This window comes from Vicia villosa, linkage group LG3 (genome assembly GCF_029867415.1).
Source record: "Vicia villosa cultivar HV-30 ecotype Madison, WI linkage group LG3, Vvil1.0, whole genome shotgun sequence".
NCBI lineage: Eukaryota > Viridiplantae > Streptophyta > Magnoliopsida > Fabales > Fabaceae > Vicia > Vicia villosa.
In genome coordinates, this window is record NC_081182.1 from 185,472,199 (window position 1) to 185,493,352 (window position 21,154).

General features: G+C 36.0%; 1 protein-coding gene across 1 annotated transcript; it reads left to right on the forward strand.

The window, feature by feature from the left end:
* The first annotated feature begins 9,977 nt into the window (after positions 1-9,977).
* LOC131659525 (uncharacterized) lies at positions 9,978-10,580 on the forward strand. The gene has a single exon (XM_058928704.1). The coding sequence runs from the start codon at positions 9,978-9,980 to the stop codon at positions 10,578-10,580; it is 603 nt and encodes a 200-aa protein (XP_058784687.1).
* Positions 10,581-21,154: the final 10,574 nt, after the last annotated feature.

Genomic DNA, 21,154 nt, shown 5'->3' on the forward strand with positions numbered 1-21,154 from the left:
AATATATTTTATTATTAGATATATAGCTATTTTAGGGTATTTGATAGTATCTTTTATTATAAGATATATAGTTGGTAGTGTAAGTAGTTGTCCTTGCCTTTATTGAGTACAAGCAATAGTGACCTATAATGAGAAACTTCCGAAGAAGAATTCCCAAATCCTTCTCTAAAACTGAAAAATTTGCATACAAAAGTATAACATTATAACTAAATCAACTTTATTGCAAATTTAATAGTAATTAAGATATACCTCAGTTGCATCTTCTCCTAATCCTTTAAGAATATGATTGATGGTGCACCAGCTGATGCATGATGTCCGGCGTATGATGTGGCGAATTGAACAAGATATTGTTTCTAAGAGCTGACTTAAAAGTCAAGTAAATTTGATAATATAAATTTGATAATATAAATTTGAAACCACAAACGTACCATTCAAAGAAAGTCTCATTTTCGTTATTCCATATACAAATATTTTTAAATATATTCTAATCAAATAAAAAAGTATAGAAATAAATAATCTTACAGATGAAAGATGTTATATCACTTTAAAATCGGTCTTAGATAGTCAGGGCTTAAAATGCCTCTTCATAATAATTAATGCAATCCTCCTTTAGCATATTTCAAAAACTCTAATGTTTATGTTTATGTGACGTGATCTTAGAATTTTCAATTTTTATATACTAATATTTTTTTAGCGTCATTCTAACCACTATTTCTTAGCAATATCATTGTACTCAAAACAAGATCGGACCGGCCAGTTCAACCGATTTTATCAAAAACCGGACCTGCATTCAATTCTTCAAAACATTAAAACCGTTATGTTTAAAAATCAGGAAATTGTTGAAACATACTCTATTCTTGTTTTGAATATTACAAACTATTTTTGTAAAGAAACTCCAGTGTATCTCATTAGTAAATCCAGTTAATTAGTCTTGACATTACATACATGACATGTTCTTTATCAAACAAATGCTTAATATATCTTGAGAACTAAAAAGAGCTTTTAGAGTATAAGACTTGGTCTTCCAAGAATAAGACTTGCCTTGTCAAATTCGAGTATAAGACTTAGTTTTTCAAGAATAAGAAATTGTCTTCTCAAGAATAAGACAAGAGTTATTCTCAGCACTTCCAAAGTAATTCTCAGCACTTGCCTTCTCAAGAATAAGACAAGAGTTATTCTTAGCACTTCCAAAGTACTTCTCAGCACCTGTCACTTATATCCTCAATGACATTTTTGTAAAAGACAATCTTTATTTTTGACAAAGTTGTGAAACAAAGTCTTGGCTCTCTATATAAAGAAGATACACATTTTGTATTCGATACAACATTGAGCAGCACAACAAAAGCAAATCCTAAAGCTAAGAAAATCATTTACACTAGAATCTCTTCTTATATTCACTACCAAATTGTGAGAACTAAAATCTTAGTTTTATCATATTGTTATTCTCAATTTTAAGTTCAAATACTCACTGCCATATAGAGAGTATCTTAAAACATATTGTAAACATCTTGAAACTAAATAGTATATCACAACAAAGATATACAAAACCAATACTCTTGTAAGCTGTCTGGAAGCTATATTCAGAAGTGTAAGCCCGGTGAGGATAAGAATACATAGAAGAAAAGTTGTTGTAAGAAGATTCAATTAAAGGATAATCTCACAAGGTGTGAGGACTAGACTAACCAAGTTGGAGAACCATGATAAGTAATCGTGTTGTTATTATTATTATTATTATTCTATATTTATAATATTCATTACTATATTGAAATCGCATACACTAACAATCTTTATTCAAATTATCTTTCTATTCCATAGGAATTAGTAGTGTTGGAGTAAGCCCTAATAGCCAATCAACATTGGCTTAATATGCTTTTGTATCATGACCTTGATATATATTGTTTTATATATATATATATATATATATATATATATATATATATATATATATATATATATATATATATATATATATATATATATATATATATATATATATTCTTATTAGGCATTGTATTTATTATGTTTTTTGTATAAGACGTAATAAAGTGCTTAGAATAATTAGTCTATTAATGACCTATTAAGTGTGACTTAATCGTGATACCTTATTAAACATAAGGACGTTATTCTTAAAGTATCCGTAGTCGAGCTTTACTATTGAAAATTCTAGTAATCAGGTAATCGATGTCTTATCGGATGTTATGACATGCACTACTAAACATATAATAACTTCTAGCAGTAAGTCAATAAAAGCAGTAAAGAACACAGGAAATTGTTTACCCAGTTCGATGTAAAACAACACCAACTCTGGGGGCTACCAAGCCAGGGAAGAAATCCACTATAAGCAGTATTAATTCAGAGCTAAACTACCTGTTTACAACTCTTCACTTAAGACCTACCCAATGCAATTTCAATCTAGTGCTAGACCTGAGTCCCTACTCACTCCCCCTCAATCACAGCAGTGATAACAAACAGAAAACTATGAAAAGCAAATTGAAGACACACTTCAAACAAACCTTGATCTTTCTTAGAAGCTTCAATCAAGAGACACAACACTCATGCTTAAAAGCTCAGAGTGACACAACAAATTACAACTCAAAACACCCTACTCCAATACAATCATCAAGGTGATAATTGCTTGGATTACAAGAGAAACACTAACACAAAAACACGTGAAAATAAAACACAATGCACAAAATTCTTCACGCCAAAATCTCTGCTTCTAAAAGTAGGATTAGTAGTCTTCTTATAGGCAGTACTTAAGTCTTAGGCCTTCCAAACATAAATTTGGGTTAACCAAGTTAACCTAATTTGCACATCATCATGGTGTTCACACATATGTTGTAGACGAGATATTTTAGCGCAAACTATACAGCACAAAATATATAATTTCCTAAATTGTAGCTTGAGATAAATAAGGAAACATAACAGCCAAACATAACAGTCACTGCTGTTAATTACTGATGTCATGACATCGAGCATGACATCCAACAAAAACATGTATTAGCTCAAGCATACAACCCTGCAGAACACTACACATAGCGTGTCATGACATTAGTCAGGACATCAAAACACACAGGAATGTTTTACCACAAAATGCAACCAATATGAAAACATCTACAATTGTCAAATAGGAAAACAGTAATGCATAGAAACTATTATGTGAGTAGATTGATGATTGTATCTCACGAGCATGGATATGAGATATCCAGTATTCACATAGGTATAAATATTAGGAGTAATATTTATACTGGATTGACCCACCATGAGAATACTACATAATTTGTTATGTAAGTGTCATAAGTTATTCTCATAGTGATAGTGGTGTATACCACCCTTCGACCTGAAACCCCTATGGACCCTAAATGTAGAGTCAAGTACTTTAATGTCAATTAAACATTGTCCGTAACAGAATGACCATAAAGATGGTTGATGGGTACTTTACAAATCATGCTGAGGGACATGAGGGACCTAGATGGAATTTTCCCCCTCCTACATATACGGGAGTAATATTTGTGGGTCCCTTGATTGAGTATGATTGAAGAATGCATGACCGTGCTCAAATAAGTAGATAATAAATATTGGGCTTATTTGTTGTTATCAAGTACTCTTGGGGATCAAGGAATAAAATATTGGACTACACAAGGGTGACACATTCTATGCCTTGTGTTCAATATAGATATAAGAGAAAAATGGTAATTATACACATGATCATTATCATAAAAAGGTTATGTCAAATCACACGACATTCTCGTCACATAGGTAGTAGTGATGTGTTGCTAAATACCGTTCACTGTTTATAATAATAAATAGGTGATTTAATATTATTGCCAATGTTACGAGAACCTACGTGATCACGCGCAGAGAGTACTTATAGTGGAATTGATGATTAGATTAAATATGATTTATTTTAATTATGTGTTAATGGTATTTAAATTGTTTAATAAATCAGCACATATATAATTTATTTGATTAAATATGATTTAATTAAATAAATGAGAATTGAAAGTTAAATTAAATATGATTTAATTTAAAGTTATTTTTATTTAATTAAAAAAAATTGGTTAAATATAAATACTATTTATTTAATTAAATAAAATTGAGTTTATTTTGGAAAAGCCCAAAATAAGAGCATTACGGTTTTAGAAGCTCTCTATAAATAGAGGAGCTCCAAAGCTAATTGTCAATTTTCTCAGAGCAAGAACGGCTAGCACCGCCTTCCACTTTGCACTCGCGTGGACTGCGTAGAGACGCTAGTATCTTCTGCCGTTCGTGATCAAAATATAAAGCACGCTTCAAGAGGTAATTCTTGAATCTTTATTGATGTTTGATTTGTAATTAATGATTTAATTAAAATGCGTTAATCGAATTAGATCTGTTCATCGGATTATTTTGCTAATAAGCAAAAATTTGAAAAAATTCAATTTGAAAAAATTCTCTTAAAATTCCAACGTGGTATGAGTCTCGGTTCCAATTAAATCACTAATCCAATATATGAGTAAGTGTTATAGTTTTGATTACCGTAAATATATAGCATACGATGACGCTAAGCTATGCATAAAATTGTTGATTAAAGTGTTTAATCATTGCTTCATATATATACACATGTTTTTCCGATGCAAATCGTATGACTATTTTTTGTTTTATATGTACCAAATTATGCATACATAATTTATATGTATACATGATTCAAGAGAGTTATGTGGCTATGGATGTGGTTTTCACGTTTAGTAATAATATGGTGAATGTGGTTGTCCATTAATTTATAATATTACACCCCACATCTAAATGATGGCTTTAGATAATTGTTTTACTGTACGCCATTTCTTTGGATGGCTATTTAATTTCTGTAACAGTATTGTTATTTGAACGGTTGCGCTAATTATTCACTGTGTATGACATGTGTTACAATTTCATGAACAATTGTTGCCGTAAACTCAAGAGAGCACTACGAGTGGAGATTCTCTCCATTTCTTAAAAGAAATAGAGAACATAAGTACTAAAGTATTTGTGCATAAATGCATATATTATTAAAATGTGTGAGATATATTTTACATAATTTGATATGTATTCTATAAAAACATTAATACTTGTGTTCTCCATTTCTTAAAAGAAATGGAGAGGATCTTAACTCGCGCACTACTAAGCCGCAACATGAATATGATTCAAATTGTTGTACTTCTGATACGGTGTATCCAACTATGGTGTGAAAAGTCAAGTAAGTATATTGTGGCTTTTACATTTTTTATTTTTAAGAAAGCAAGAGATGACATTAACGGAAGAACGGTTCTCTAACTCGATTACAAAGAAAAATGGGCACCCCGACTGTAGTGGGGAAAATCTGAGATTAAAGCCACTAACAGACTTGACTCGTTATTTTAGTGAAAGTCGTCACCGCGCTTTATTGTTTCCAAAGGAAATGGGAAAAGAGCGAAATAAACCCAAAGTTTGTTTTTAAAACAAAAAGAGATCTTGGGTACAGGTGTTGATTATACAAAGGAAAGGTTTTAAGCACCCCTCATATCTGTGGTACTCCACATTAACCTTTTTGAAAATCTGTGTTTATTAAAAGATATTTTGTGCAAAAGAAAAGGTTTGTTTGATTTTTTAAAATAAGTTCGGTAATACATTACATCTTGTGCCTACATACCTCCTTGGTGCAATGGTGAAGTCAGAGCTAATGTAGTTCCACTTAAAAGAGAAGATTTTTAAAAAGGAATAAACACTTTATCATCATAGAAGAGAATACCCAGCCATTGATCTTAAACACGAGAACAAATGGAGTCTTTGCATCACAAATGAGAGAAGGGCTCCAACTTGAATAAAATCAACAAGTATGGCACTAGCTCTCTCAAGTGAAAAAGATTATATCATATCAATCAATATCAAAATCGTGGCGTATCCAACTCACTGCAACAATTAATCGTGTCTAAATTTTGGAAGAAACGCCAACAAGGTGTTAGATGGAGATTTCGACCAAGGGATCATAATGCTTTGAAGTGTTGTGTTATGAAGAAGAAATGACTTTTGTGAAACTATTCTGAATCTTTTCCTTGAAGGAGAAGATTTGCTTCTATTGAAGGTTGTGACTGAAAAGATTCTGTAATCTTCACTAAGTACTCTTCGACAGCAGCGTTGGCAGAGTCAAAGCTTTGAGCGGGAAGATTTAAAATTCAATTGGAACAGCTCTTTCTGGCGAACGCGTGGAAGTATCTGAAGCGAAGCAACATTTGAAATATTGAACTTGGCAGTAATCTATTTAGAGACCGTTAGGGTCGAACTAGTATAAATAGGATTTTTAATGTTTAGATTTAGTGTGTTCGAATTGATATACAAAAATTCACAAAATTACTGAAAATACCAGCGTAAGAGAAAATAGTCTTTGCTGAAACAATGTATGTATGAAGAACACCATATTTATCTTTCATGTTATTTATTCAATGCAAGTCACATTTATGTCGAAAGTTATTTTGTCATTATCTTTATATTTACAAATTTATTTCGTTTAAGTCATTTTATAACACGGTGGGAGAACTGACTTTATTATTTCACAAACAATGTTGCAATGAGCAAGAGTCGCCACCGACTTTTATTTTATCCAATTTATTAGGAAAGGTATAAAGTACAGGAAAGACCTTTAAGAAAAGATTTGAGTTCGGGGGGTAAGTTACGAAAAGGGAAGGTGTTAGCACCCTTTTCATCCGTAGTTATCTACGGGCTCTTAGTTTGCTTAACTCGTTTTGTTTTGTTTGAAAAGCTTGAAAAAGCATAGTGTGTGTGTGTGTGTGTGTGTGAACAAGAGTGTGTCAATTTAAATATTTATCTTGAGTTAGTGAGCTAACGTTCAATTTGTTATCTTTCCATACAATCCTATTAAACTAGCAGTTAAATATGTGCAAAAAATTAAAGTGCGGAATGTAAATATCCTACGCTATTACATGGCTTTGGGGCAGTTACATAATGAGGTGCGGAAAATAAAAGTCCTAGCTATTACATCCAGTGAGCAGTTACAATATTTAAAAAATGCGAAAAAATAAAAGCTATGATATTACAATCGATAATGCGACCTATACAATTTTCTAAAAAATAAAATAGCAAAAAGACAATAAAGTCAGGAAAAAATGCTTTGATGTTGGTATTTTTTTAGAAGCAAATGTTAATAGTGATTAAATTTAATTCTAAATAAGTGAAATTAAGTTGAATAAAAAACTTAAGTCTTGAATCCTATTAAATTAATCCTAAGGTCTAGAAATATGTCTAAGTTAAATTAATTAATTAAAAACTAATGTCTAATTTTTATGTTTTTTATGATTATTATTATCTTTATAAAAAAAACAAAACCAAAGAGCATTTATGCAGAACAAATCACAGGGACGTCAAAGTGCTAAGAGTGTCCACAAAAGTATAAAAGGATACCAAACGAGAAACTCAAAACGACGGTAACATGCTTAGAAGTCTCGAGATCCGCAACTTTTCTGAAGAAGACTCTGTGAATCATCTTCAAGAACCATTTGAATAGATGAAGATCCCAATCCATCAGCAATTGCGAGCATGATTTTTTTTTATCTCGGCTTTAAACTCGTCACGATCTACAATGCCACTTCCTTCACCGTCAAAGTGTCGAACACCGAGTCGTAAAGGCGCGTGAATTGTTCCAGCGGAGTGGATACGGCAACACATCGTTGGGGTCGTCATGGTGATGATGGGAGCTTTGATCGAAAGAGGATCCGATACGGAGAGAGTTCGCGTCGGTGTTTGAATCCTGAGGTAGTGAACTTGATTTTTAATTTCCTCTGCAAAAAAGAAATCCGATATGTTAGAAGCTGTTAATTATTGATGAATATGATGTAAATTTTTACAAGGTTGTTATTGTTGTGAAGATATGGGGATGTTGAATCGTGAATTCATTGGATCTGTATGTGGTTTGATTGTTGCTGTTTGTCGAATCCAGTTCAAATCGTGAAGTTACTGTTGAAGCTGCTTGTGATGATAAACGCTTCAGATCCGTTGAAGGTTGACGCTATTGCAAATTTAAGAATCAATGGCGATTGATGATGTGAATGGGATTCATTCTGAGCAAAGGCTTCGTCGGAGGTGTGTTGGCTTGGTCTGAGTTAAAATCTGAAATGGAATTGAATCGATACCTGCACAGCAACAGAAGACGGCAACATGAAGCTTATTTTGATTATTAACCTTCCAGCATGTATTTTCTAAATTTTAATCATGAATTATCTTATGTTGTAAGTGGTGGATATACAGTTGGTGTATAATGTAGAATTGTAGAATGATAGGGTAAAAACAATGGTGTGAAAGTTCTGTATGAGAAAAAAAAAAGTCATAGTGTTAATTGTTTGTGGTTATGGTGTGCGTGTGTTTGATCTAGCTGTGAAACGCTTGGGTCTTGAGAGTGTGCTCCTCTCAAGGTCTCAGGTTCGAAACCATTATATTTTAAAATAGACTTTAAATCGAATATTTATAAAATTCAGGATATCACTGTAAATGAACCCAAGATTTTTATAAAACCCAATTTTTAAAATAGTTTTGAATTTTTGAAAAATGTGGACAAATTTTGGGGTACAACACATTTATTTACTGCAATTTAAGTTAGAAAGTTTTCTACGTTCAGTCTATTTACATTTTTGTCATTCATTTCCAGTATTGTCGAAAACCCTTTTAAAAGATCATTCAGTTTATTTTACATTCGAAATCATTAGTCTGTAACTTCTACTTAGAGTTATTGTCAACAAACTCTTAAAAGTTAACACTAGTTTAAAGATCTTAATAACATTTATAAACCAGAAATACCATCAGTTATGAACTAAATCACCGAAACACGAATCCTTGAGACACATGTCCTAGGATCAATCTAGTCGATCCTGTAAGTTACCAAAGTTTATATTCTTTGAAGACTAGCGGTTGTTTGTCGGAAATTACTGGTAAACAAATTGGCACGTCCAGTGGGACGGTGTCAAAGTGATTTTGTTTCGTTTTCATAATTGCAGTAAAGTTTTGTGTCTTGTTTGTCAGTATCACATTGTTGCATGAACCTTAAGAGAGGTAAGATAACCAATAGTTCGCAACAAATACCTAAAAGAAAATACACAAAAAGAATGGTTAATAACACCAACAACTTAGGGGACCAAAATCCTCCACAAGGAACGGGAACCATTGGGACAACTTCGACAGATGCGTCAAATTCAATCCCTGTTTCCCAGGCCACTAATGCGTCCTCAGGACCTATGGCGACGAATAACTCAATTCCTTCGTTCACAGGATCCATGCCAGTAAATAGTTCGACGGTAGTTCCCCCATTTACAAATACAATGGAGGGCCCATCAAACACTCAAATGGACCACGTTTTAACATATATAGGGAACAAAAATGCCCAAAATATTTCAACACCTAGGCCACCAGGAGTCGAACAACAGAGGAATTGGAGAAACCAACCATATGGGGTGCCAACGTTATTTATGTCTGGGTTACATAATACTACGTCCACATATGCTAACCCTAATATGTCGACCTTCTCGCCAGTATAGAATTCAAGGTCTGGGATGAATAACTTAGGACAAGGTTTCCAAAATCCAGGTTTCCTTCCCCCCTTACCACAAATAGTCAGGCCGTATTTCGACAACAGATGGATGTTAGTAACCATGATATGGTAGGAGTCCTTGCCAGAGAAATGAATATTATTTCTCTCCCTTAATACAAAATGTTAATAGGACTAACCAAGACAATGCCCAAACATATCAACAATTGTCTGCACAAATGGGACGCATAGCAGAATTTTTAGGAGCCCCTCAAACTTCTGTCGGCGTAGGACCAACCAGGCTATAACCTAGTAGGAGGAACCAACTATAAACCAAAGTCGACCACTTAGGCAAGGGGCGAAAGAGGTTTGGGGGTAGGAATAGAACAACAAGCCCAGGGAATCGCCACCACTCGACTGGAAGTTCCTGATGAACACCGGGAGAGTCATGATGGCTAATAGAAACCAAGATGCAGACGAAGTAATCCATAGGGTTAGGCAAAACAACCAGATGGAGACTAATTTGACCACTATGATAGAAAGGATCATGGCCCAGAACGGTTTGAACACCGAACTTCGAAGGCCAAATTATACCTCCCCTTTGTCAGATTATGTCTTACAGACTGAATTACCAAGGGGTTGCAAAGTCCCTAAATTTACCAAGTTCTTAGGAGATACTAGTGAATCCACTACGGAACACATAGCCAGATACATGACAGAGGCTGGAGATTTGGCAAACAATGAGGACCTGAGAATGAAATATTTCCCCAGTTCTTTAACCAAGAATGCTTTCACATGGTTTACAACTCTGCCACCAAGTTCTATAGATACTTGGTCTCATTTAAAGAGAATATTCCATGAGCAATTCTATATGGGCCAAACCAAGATAAGTCTTAAGGAATTGGCCAGTATTAAAAGGAATTTTACTAAACCCATAGATAACTATCTGAATAGGTTCCGTTTGTTAAAGTCTAGGTGCTTCACAGTGGTGCCCGAACACGAACTAGTCGAAATGGCCGCTGGAGGTTTAGATTACTCTATTAGGAAAAATTAGATACTCAATATTTGAGAGACATGGCCCAGTTTGCCGACAGGGTTCGACAAGTCGAACGTTTAAAAGCTGAGAAGGCTCAGGCGAATAAAAATTATAAAAAAGAAGGAGTTACCTATGTCGAAGCCGACGAAGGAGAACCTGAAATCTTCGAGGACCAATATGGTTTCGAGGATTTCGAAGTAGACTTGGCTGAATTAAAAGAAGCATCCATTTATTCCTGTAAAATGCTTACACCATCAAACGGCAAAAATCCTGCCGAAAATGAAAAGAATGATAAGTTTCCTAAGAAGACATACACATTCGACGTAACTAAGTGTGACAAAATATTTGATTTACTTGTGAAAGATAGCCAAATGGTGGTGCCTCCTAATACTAAAGTTCCTCCGTTAGAACAGCGGAAGAAAAAGGCTACTGTAAATACCATAATTTTTTGGGCCACCGAACCTCACAATGTTTTCTTTTCAGGGATCTTATTAAGAATGCAATCAAGGAGGTCCGTTTGAAGTTTGCAAACAAGGGAAGAAGCCAGATGAAAATGGATGTTGATCCCTGTAACACCCGTATATTTTAATTTTTAATTTAAATGGAAATTTAATTACTAATTAGAATTATTGGTGGTTTGTGGGATATTAATTGGGAAAGGATGGTTATGGTGTTGGGCCATGTGTGATGTTAAGGAATGAGGGGGTGTTATGTTAGTAAAGGCCCTATTCTAATTAAAAGGTTATTTTATAAAATAATAAGGAATTGAGAATAAGAGAAAGGAATGTGAAAAGAGTTTGGAACACAAAGAACGTGAAAGAGGAACAATGGAGGGAGAGACCAATCAAGAACTCTTGGCTAAGGTAAGAGGGGACTCTTCCGGTTAATTTCTATTATGTGATTATGGGTAATAGGATGGATTAACGTATGATTTGATTCGATTGGGTATATTGGGATTTGATATTGTTAGGTATGTTATGATTTGGGATAATGGATGAATTTGTATAGATTGTTGGTTATTGATGTGTTGTTTTGATGTATAATGATGTGTGATGAGAAATTCGATGATTATATGCCTGTCTGCGATGTCTGAATCGCTTTTGGGTGAAAAGGATGTGAAATCGCAGAGTCTGGACGCAGACCCGTAATTCTGCAAAATCGCCAGGTCGCGCCGCGAACCTCTGTTTGCGCCGCGAACCGTTGGGCAGAAAACCAGGAAGTTGTGATACGCTCAGGTCGCGCCGCGTCCATGTGTTGGCGCCGCGAAGGCGTACCTATTTTCTCGTATCGCGCCGCGTGCATGAGTTGGCGCCGCGAACGTATTTGTGTGGTTCAGGTCGCGCCGCGAACTTTGGTTGCGCCGCGTGCTGTAGCAATAGTTATTTCTTGGGAAAGTTAAATGATGTGTAACTTTCGAACCGTAGGTCTGTTTTTAGTGTCGTTTCGAGTACGATGAATCTTATGAGATAGCCTACGTGTTTAAACGATGGAATGAGGTGTGAATCCAATTATTTTTAAATATGATTTTATTTCTTGGTGAATGATGTATTGTACATATATGTGATGAGATGTGTTAAATACATGCTATGTTGAAATATTAATCATGTGACGATTTGTTTAATTGGATGATGTATTGTTGACATATATGATGAAATGTGACAATATAAGATGTTGTTTTGAAAACATTATGATGTGATGATTGTTGAGAACTATATGATGATGATTGATGATTTGTGAATATTAATATGTTGTTAATATTAATATGTTGATTGTGGTGAATGTATGTGAATGATTGAATGATGCTTGGACATGTACATACTTGTTTGTGATGATATTGGTGGGATGAAATGAGACGATGTTAAGCATCGGATCGGTGATGATATAAGTATGTGATATGTGTGCATTCATTCATATATCATTTACATTGGATCCCGTTGATGAGTGGATCGTTGGTGGCTAATTCCCATTGTGCGGAGATTAGTAAGCAGTCATCGTGTGCCCTTGGGGGTGTGAGCGATGAGGTTAGTCATGTGCCCATGTGGGGTGTGAGCGACTTGAAGGGCAGTATCGCAGAGAGAAGTCCTGTGAATGTGATTCACGAATTTTGGTACCACATGCATAGTGTCAGTTGTGTCATATGCATTTTGTCATAACATGATTGTATGGATTTTTGTGTTTGTGTTGTAATCTATTATTGTGTGAATTGATGAATAATAGATGTGAATCTGAATATATGACAAATTGGGTGAATGATATATTATGATGTTTTGTTGCTTATGAATGCATAACATTGATTAATTGAGAATGAGACTCGCCCTTACTTGTTGACAATTTTCAGATTGAGGATAGCTGCTTTCGACTTGGTGAGGATTAACTCATAAGTCGGTTTAGTTGTTGTGTCGGTGTCATGCTCTGATAGATGTAACACTGGGGACGCGATGTTTTGAGTTTCGATTATAACTCTATTGTTTATTTTATTTGAAGTCTGATACATTAACGATGTAATGTTGACTTGATGATTTGATTCCGCTGTGTAAACATGATTTTTATCTAATGAGTTATAATTTCAGATGTTTCAGTGAATGCATGACATATGCCGAACGTGTGTTTTTCTTTTATTTATTAATTGTGACACCCTTTGCATGTTTACTCTGATTTAATAATTGTTTATTTGCCGCGGGTTATTAGAGGGGTGTTACAATAGTGGTATCAGAGCAGGTCGGTCCGGCCGGCCAATTGTTGAGTCAGTCGAGTTGCGCGACAGTTGTATATTGTCGGCATTTTATTCCTTGGTAAGCGACATGTGAGTGAATCACTGTCGGTACTTGGTTGTTTGTTGCAGGTGTTGGATTGAAACGAGTGGGGGAGAAGCTTCGCTTCTTGGTTATGTTTCAGTTGTAAGAAGATTGATTCAGTAGGTTGCTGTTGGCAACAGTGCGAGCGTTGTTGGAGTTTGTTGTTTCCCGAGTTGAAGGTGACTTGGAATTAAGACTTCACTGGGAATTGAGTTGGAACATCTTGAAGGAAGATGATTAGAGGTAATTGACAGTTATTGTAAGAGAAGGAAATTGGAAAGTTGCGATGTGTCAGCTCTACTGGTGTACTGCGAAGATGTCAGTTGAGTAGCTTTACGTCTCGGAAGAGATTCAGCTGCAAGTTTGCAAAGAGGATTGTTGTCGTAATGTTCCAGAAATCGCACTTCGGCAATAGGATGTGTTGCTCAAGTCATAAGAATGTTTGGAAGTGAAGAGATATGTTAAGGGGCTGTTTGGAATGTGATAGAGTTGAAGAGAATGAGTTTCGGAGAGAGATTTTCGTAAGCAAAACGCAAGAAAATTGCTGAATAGCTGCGGAACTTCGAAAATTCATAACTGGAGTTCTGGAAATCCGAATTTAGTTCCGTTTGAAGCGTCGGAAAGCTAACAAGATGAACTTTGTTATAAAAATGGTTGCAGCAGCTGTAACATAATTAATTGTGACAGAATGACGTTGGAAGGAGACGAAGTTACGGTTACTCTTGTTCTTACAACTAGACTTGTTTATAGGTACTGCACGGGATGTCAGTGTCAGTGTTGAATGGATCGAAGGAATAATTAGAAGATTTGTTGAGGAGTAAGTTTAAGAATTGAATTTACCAATTGAGGAGTTTTGGATATATCGTATAGAGTGTCGCTGCATGATGTCGGTATTGCATTTTCGGATAACGATTGGAAAATTCATATCTTGAGTTCTGAGTGTCGGATTAATGTGCCGTTTGAACCTACGAAGAGGAGAGATTATGTTCTACCTTATGGGAGAGTTATAAATACAGTAGATTGATCCTATGAGGAGGTATTGTGAATTCGGTTAAGGAAGCATGAAACTTGTTGAATAAGAATGCCTACTACCGCGATTGTTTGAAACGACGTGGAGTAGAACATGTTGTTGATGAATAAGTCGACGAGATGTTCAGTCACAAAGATGATTTGAATACCGATGGATTTTAGTGAATGAGTAAATTAGTAGTAAAGGTGAAGTAAACTTTAGAACCCTTGGAATCGTAATTGTGATGGCAAAGTAACGATAAGTATGAAAGAAGAATTGTAGGGAATTTCTAACATTTGTTGACGTGAGGAAGACTTTGTTGAGATTCCGAGTGGGATGATATTTGGACGTGAAGGATGTAATAGAATTTGGATTAAAACCACGAGTTATGAATGTTGTCTTGGTCTTGCAGGTTAATTGTATGGTTCAAAATTCGAAGTGTTTAGTGATCATAAGAATTGAAGTACCTCTTTGACCAGAAAGGGCTTAATATGAGGCAGTAGAGATGATTAGAGTATATTTTTTTTAGGACTAGGATTTTGGTTTGAATTACCATCCTAATGAGGAAAATGTTGTGCTATTGTGTTGCGTAAGAAGTCTTAAAAATGTCGGTGCTAATGATGAATGAGTTGGATTTAATTGGACAATTTAGAGACTTGAGTTAGTATGTGAAGGCACTCCTAATAGTGTTAGATTGGGTATGCTAGAAGATGACTAGTGGTATTCTTGACGAGATTAGAGAAGGTCAAAAAGATGATGTTGAGTTGATCGATAGGTTGACTTTGAATTACCAAAGTAAAGGCGGTGAATTCAGAATCGACGAAAACGATGTAATGAGGTTGAGTGATTGGATTTGTGTAACTGATGTTTTGAACTTCGGAAGAATATTCTAGAAGAAGGACACGGTAGTGAATTATTGGACTATGACGATGTTAATGAGTTTGGGTGCAAACTCGGAAAGGACACCGTTATGTAGTAACGACGATTTATGCTTAAAAATGGATGACGACTATCTATTGACAAATTGAGGACTTGATCACCCTTAATCTCTTGTTGATAGTAGACGGAATCTTATAAATGAGATGAACTTGTTTTGTTACCTTAATGGTTTAAGATGTGAGGAATGCTAAGCCGTGAGAATAATCACTCACTATGTTGTGTGAACTTATGAAGAAGTGAATATGAAAGAGTGCAACATGGTGGATGATGACTTCAGACGGGTAATCAAAGTCGCGCAGCGAAAGTGTGATGTGGAGTAGTGTTATGAGTACTACTCGTGGGAAGTGAGGAATTAATATGTCAGGAGCTTACATAGAGAATATGTGTTGGTCTATATGTTGGATTTAGAATCCAGTGGATGTAAGGATGTCGTGTCGAAGAATTATAACTCTTTTGAATAATTGTCGAGATGATGAATATGTTATTACGGTTGTACGTAGTTAACGAGTATGTATTCGGGGAAATTAAAACGAAGAGTTGGTGCTATATGATGTTGTAATAATTTTGCGCTGTTATTGAGGTGATGTTGTAGATTCCAGATATAATGAGGAATTACACTCTATGAGGGACGAAGTTGATTTGATTCTTAGTAGAGGGCGTGACTCAGTTTGAGCTATTTTGTAAGAGTCAGTATATTGATGCTAATAAGTGTGACTATACTTACTTGTGTGTGTACTCGTTCTGATGGTTAAGATGTTTTAATAGATGTAATAACTCTGGAAATTATTTTTGAGTGCGAGTAAGTATTACTGAGTGGTAAATTGGTACCATGAATGATGAAGAATGATTCTTGAACGAATAAGTAAAGAGAGTCGGAATCGGGTAAAACTCAGAAATCTAATTGGATAATTGATGGTGTGACTTAAGAGAAGTCAGATAATTGGAATTCAATAGTATAGGAATATGAGTATTGAGTTTCTTGAAGGAAGCGGTTGGTGAAAAGTGTAAGTATTATTTTATTGCTCAGATGGAAGAGTATGTCTAAGGTTGGTATGTTTGGTAGATGGTATGCATTACGGCAGTGTTGATCAGTGTAATCATACTATAGATTGTGTAATTGTATTACTCGGCTGTTGAGCGTATGGTATAGGTTGTACCTCAATGTTCTGTTGTTGTTAACCTTTTGGAGCTATAGCGAGTGGTATACTTTTGGATAGTCAAATGCGACGTAAGAACTGGGATTTGAATGTATGAAACATGTTTCCTGCTGGTTATGTCAGATGGATTTTGAGGATTGACCGATGGTAATGTTAATTGGGAGCTGGAGAGTCAGGTGGAGGACTCTTATACGAGCTGGTTACTTGAGGTATGTTTTCGAGGACGAAAACTCTTTTAGTGGGGGAGAGTTGTAACACCCGTATATTTTAATTTTTAATTTAAATGGAAATTTAATTACTAATTAGAATTATTGGTGGTTTGTGGGATATTAATTGGGAAAGGATGGTTATGGTGTTGGGCCATGTGTGATGTTAAGGAATGAGGGGGTGTTATGTTAGTAAAGGCCCTATTCTAATTAAAAGGTTATTTTATAAAATAATAAGGAATTGAGAATAAGAGAAAGGAATGTGAAAAGAGTTTGGAACACGAAGAACGTGAAAGAGGAGCAATGGAGGGAGAGACCAATCAAGAACTCTTGGCTAAGGTAAGGGGGGACTCTTCCGGTTAATTTCTATTATGTGATTATGGGTAATAAGATGGATTAACGTATGATTCGATTCGATTGGGTATATTGGGATTTGATATTGTTAGGTATGTTATGATTTGGGATAATTGATGAATTTGTATAGATTGTTGGTTATTGATGTGTTGTTTTGATGTATAATGATGTGTGATGAGAAATTCGATGATTATATGCCTGTCTGCGATGTCTGGAATCGTTTTTGGGTGAAAAGGATGTGAAATCGCAGAGTCTGAACGCAGACCCGTAATTCTGCAAAATCGCCAGGTCGCGCCGCGAACCGTTGGGCAGAAAACCAGGAAGTTGTGATACGCTCAGGTCGCGCCGCGTCCATGTGTTGGCGCCGCGAAGGCGTACCTATTTTCTCGTATCGCGCCGCGTGCATGAGTTGGCGCCGCGAACGTGTTTGTGTGGTTCAGGTTGCGCCACGAACTTTGGTTGCGCCGCGTGCTGTAGCGATAGTTATTTCTTAGGAAAGTTGAATGATGTGTAACTTTCGAACCGTAGGTCTGTTTTTAGTGTCGTTTCGAGTACGATGAATCTTATGAGATAGCCTACGTGTTTAAACGATGGAATGAGGTGTGAATCCAATTATTTTTAAATATGATTTTATTTCTTGGTGAATGATGTATTGTACATATATGTGATGAGATGTGTTAAATACATGCTATGTTGAAATATTAATCATGTGACGATTTGTTTAATTTGATGATGTATTGTTGACATATATGATGAAATGTGACAATATAAGATGTTGTATTGAAAACATTATGATGTGATGATTGTTGAGAATTATATGATGATGATTGATGATTTGTGAATATAAATATGCTGTTAATATTAATATGTTGATTGTGGTGAATGTATGTGAATGATTGAATGATGCTTGGACATGTACATACTTGTTTGTGATTATATTGGTGGGATGAAATGAGACGATGTTAAGCATCGGATCGGTGATGATATAAGTATGTGATATGTGTGCATTCATTCATATATCATTTACATTGGATCCCGTTGATGAGTGGATCGTTGGTGGGTAATTCCCATTGTGCGGAGATTAGTAAGCAGTCATCGTGTGCCCATGGGGGTGTGAGCGATGAGGTTAGTCGTGTGCCCATGTGGGGTGTGAGCGACTTGAAGGGAAGTATCACAGAGAGAAGTCCTGTGAATGTCATTCTCGAATTTTGTTACCACATGCATAGTGTCAGTTGTGTCATATGCATTTTGTCATAACATGATTGTATGGATTTTTGTGTTTGTGTTGTAATCTATTATTGTGTGAATTGATGAATAATAGATGTGAATCTGAATATATGACAAATTGGGTGAATGATATATTATGATGTTTTGTTGCTTATGAATGCATAACATTGATTAATTGAGAATGAGACTCACCCTTACTTGTTGACAATTTTCAGATTGAGGATAACTACTTTCTACTTGGTGAGGATTAACTCATAAGTCGGTTTAGTTGTTGTGTCGGTGTCATGCTCTGATAGATGTAACACTGGGGACACGATGTTTTGAGTTTCGATTATAACTCTATTGTTTATTTTATTTGAAGTCTGATACATTAACGATGTAATGTTGACTTGATGATTTGATTCCGCTGTGTAAACATGATTTTTATCTAATGAGTTATAATTTCAGATGTTTCAGTGAATGCATGACATATGCCGAACGTGTGTTTTTCTTTTATTTATTAATTGTGATACCCTTTGCATGTTTACTCTGATTTAATAATTGTTTATTTGCCGCGGGTTATTAGAGGGGTGTTACAATCCCCTCAACATTGCCGACACAAATTATGTAGAGCCTGTTGAAATTAATATGGTTGACATGGTCAAAGTTGAAGCGGAGGAGATCATAGGAAATAAAGGATATGCCCTAATTGGAAAGCAGGCTACTGATAGCTTAAACGATGATGTTACCTTTGAACTTTTGTCGAAGGTACACAGGTTACCAATGTCAAACCAAGGACTATTGAAGGTCTTGTTGGGAAGGTAATTATGGCTACTGAAGGCCTAAGAAAGAAATTCAAAGAGATTTCAATCGCTGAAGCGCCAACCTAGACGTCAACATGGTCAATCTAGGCCATTCGACCCCAGAGATGGAGGAAGTTGAAAGTTGTTTGAAAAAGGACGAAATGTAGTCGCACTATCCCAAAGTTGATGAGACTCTAAAGGAGTACCTTTGGAGATGTCACAAACGAAGTTCTGATATGCTGATGTGTCCAAGATGCAGGATACAGGTGAGTCAAAGGGTGGCTGAAGACTATGAAAGGTGGAAACGCACTAAGACTGAGAGGAACTGGAGAAAGGAGAGTCAATTGCTGGGGGTATATCCCAAACAAGGAGAAAACCTGCTGGATTTTCTTTTACGCTGCCACAAGGATGAACCTGAGGCTTTTGAAAGAGTTCCATCAAATCAGAGTTGGGATGCACGCAGGGGCAATCCATACATGTACATATTCGACAAAAGAGGGGTCCCAAGAAGACAAGATATCCCCCATCCAAAGGCGAGGAAAGTCACCTTCAAACTACCAACAGAAATCCCAGAGGACGAGTGGACTCAGGCGGGGTCGAAGAGGGGGTAAATGAAGGAGTTTCAACGATGGAGGGAGGACATCCTGGGCTTATAGGAAACAGTTACATGCGTATGAAAGAGAGGTTGTAAGATTGGGAAATTACAAAGGTAAGAACCCTATGTCGAGATCACAATAGAGGAGACACCAGAGATTAAGGAAAGCAGAAAGAGAGACAGCTTCGACTGAAGTTGGAGAATCCAGCAACACTAAAGCTCTTCCAAGCATAACATACTCAACAAAACCTCTTGTGGGAAGGAAGTTATTTCCTTCTGAAGACAAGAAAGAAAATCAAAAAATCCAGAAGGAACAAACAAAAGAAGAGGATATGCTTACAGACGACTTCGATTTCGACGGAGTCTCATCTTTGAACATGAATTGCAATGTGGTGTCCATTTTACCATATGAATATAACCAGGAGAATGAAATTGAAGACGACGACGAGGCCAACGCAGCAGAGATGGCGAAGCACAAGCCTGTGTCTTATTATGTGCTTAGCAATGGCGCTATTGAAGAACAGAATGCCCAATTCGAGCGACCACATCAAGGGATGCAGAGTCATCTCAAACCCCTCTACATAAGGGTTAAAGTCGAACAGGTTGGAGTAAATAAAGTACTGGTAGATGAAGGGGATGCAGTGAACCTCGTGCCTCAGTTTATGCTGAAAAAGCTGGGCATGTTTGATACAGATGTAAAGCCCCACAATATGGTCTTGTCGAACTACGAGGGAAATATAGGACAAACTCTGGGGGTCATTCAAGTAGATTTAACTGTTGGTTCCATTCAAGCATTAGCTAGCATTCATAGTGGAGCGTGTGGGGCACACCAAGCAGGTCATAAAATGAAATGGTTGCTTTTTAGATACGAGATGTATTGGCCCACCATGTTAAAGGATTGTATAGAGTTCGCTAAAGGTTGTCAAGAATGTCAAGTACATGCAAGAATTCATCACACTCCTGCAAGTGAGCTTCATGCAATTATCAAACCCTGGCCTTTCAGAGGTTGGGCATTAGATTTGATTGGAGAAATTCGACCTACTTCATCTAAAGGTCAAAGGTACATCCTTGTAGGAATTGACTATTTCACCAAGTGGGTCGAAGCAGTGCCTTTGGTGAATGTGGACCAGGAAACTGTCATCGAATTTATTCAAAGGCAAATACTATATAGGTTTGGAATCCTAGAGAGTATAACAACAGATCAAGGATCAGTATTTACTGGTCGAAAGATGCAGGAATTTTCAAAACAAATGAGATTCAAATTATTAACATCCACACCCTATTATGCTCAAGCCAATGGGCATATTGAAGCAGCAAACAAGGTAATAATTGGTTTGATAAAAAAACACGTAGGAACGAAGCCAAAATATTGGCACAAGACGTTAAATCAAGCACTATGGGCTTGTCGAACCTCTCCTAAATAAGCAACGAATACTACACCTTTCCGGTTAACATTTGGATATGATGCAATCTTACCTGTCGAAATCTACTTAGAATCAGTATGGATCCAAAGGTAAGGAGAAATTCC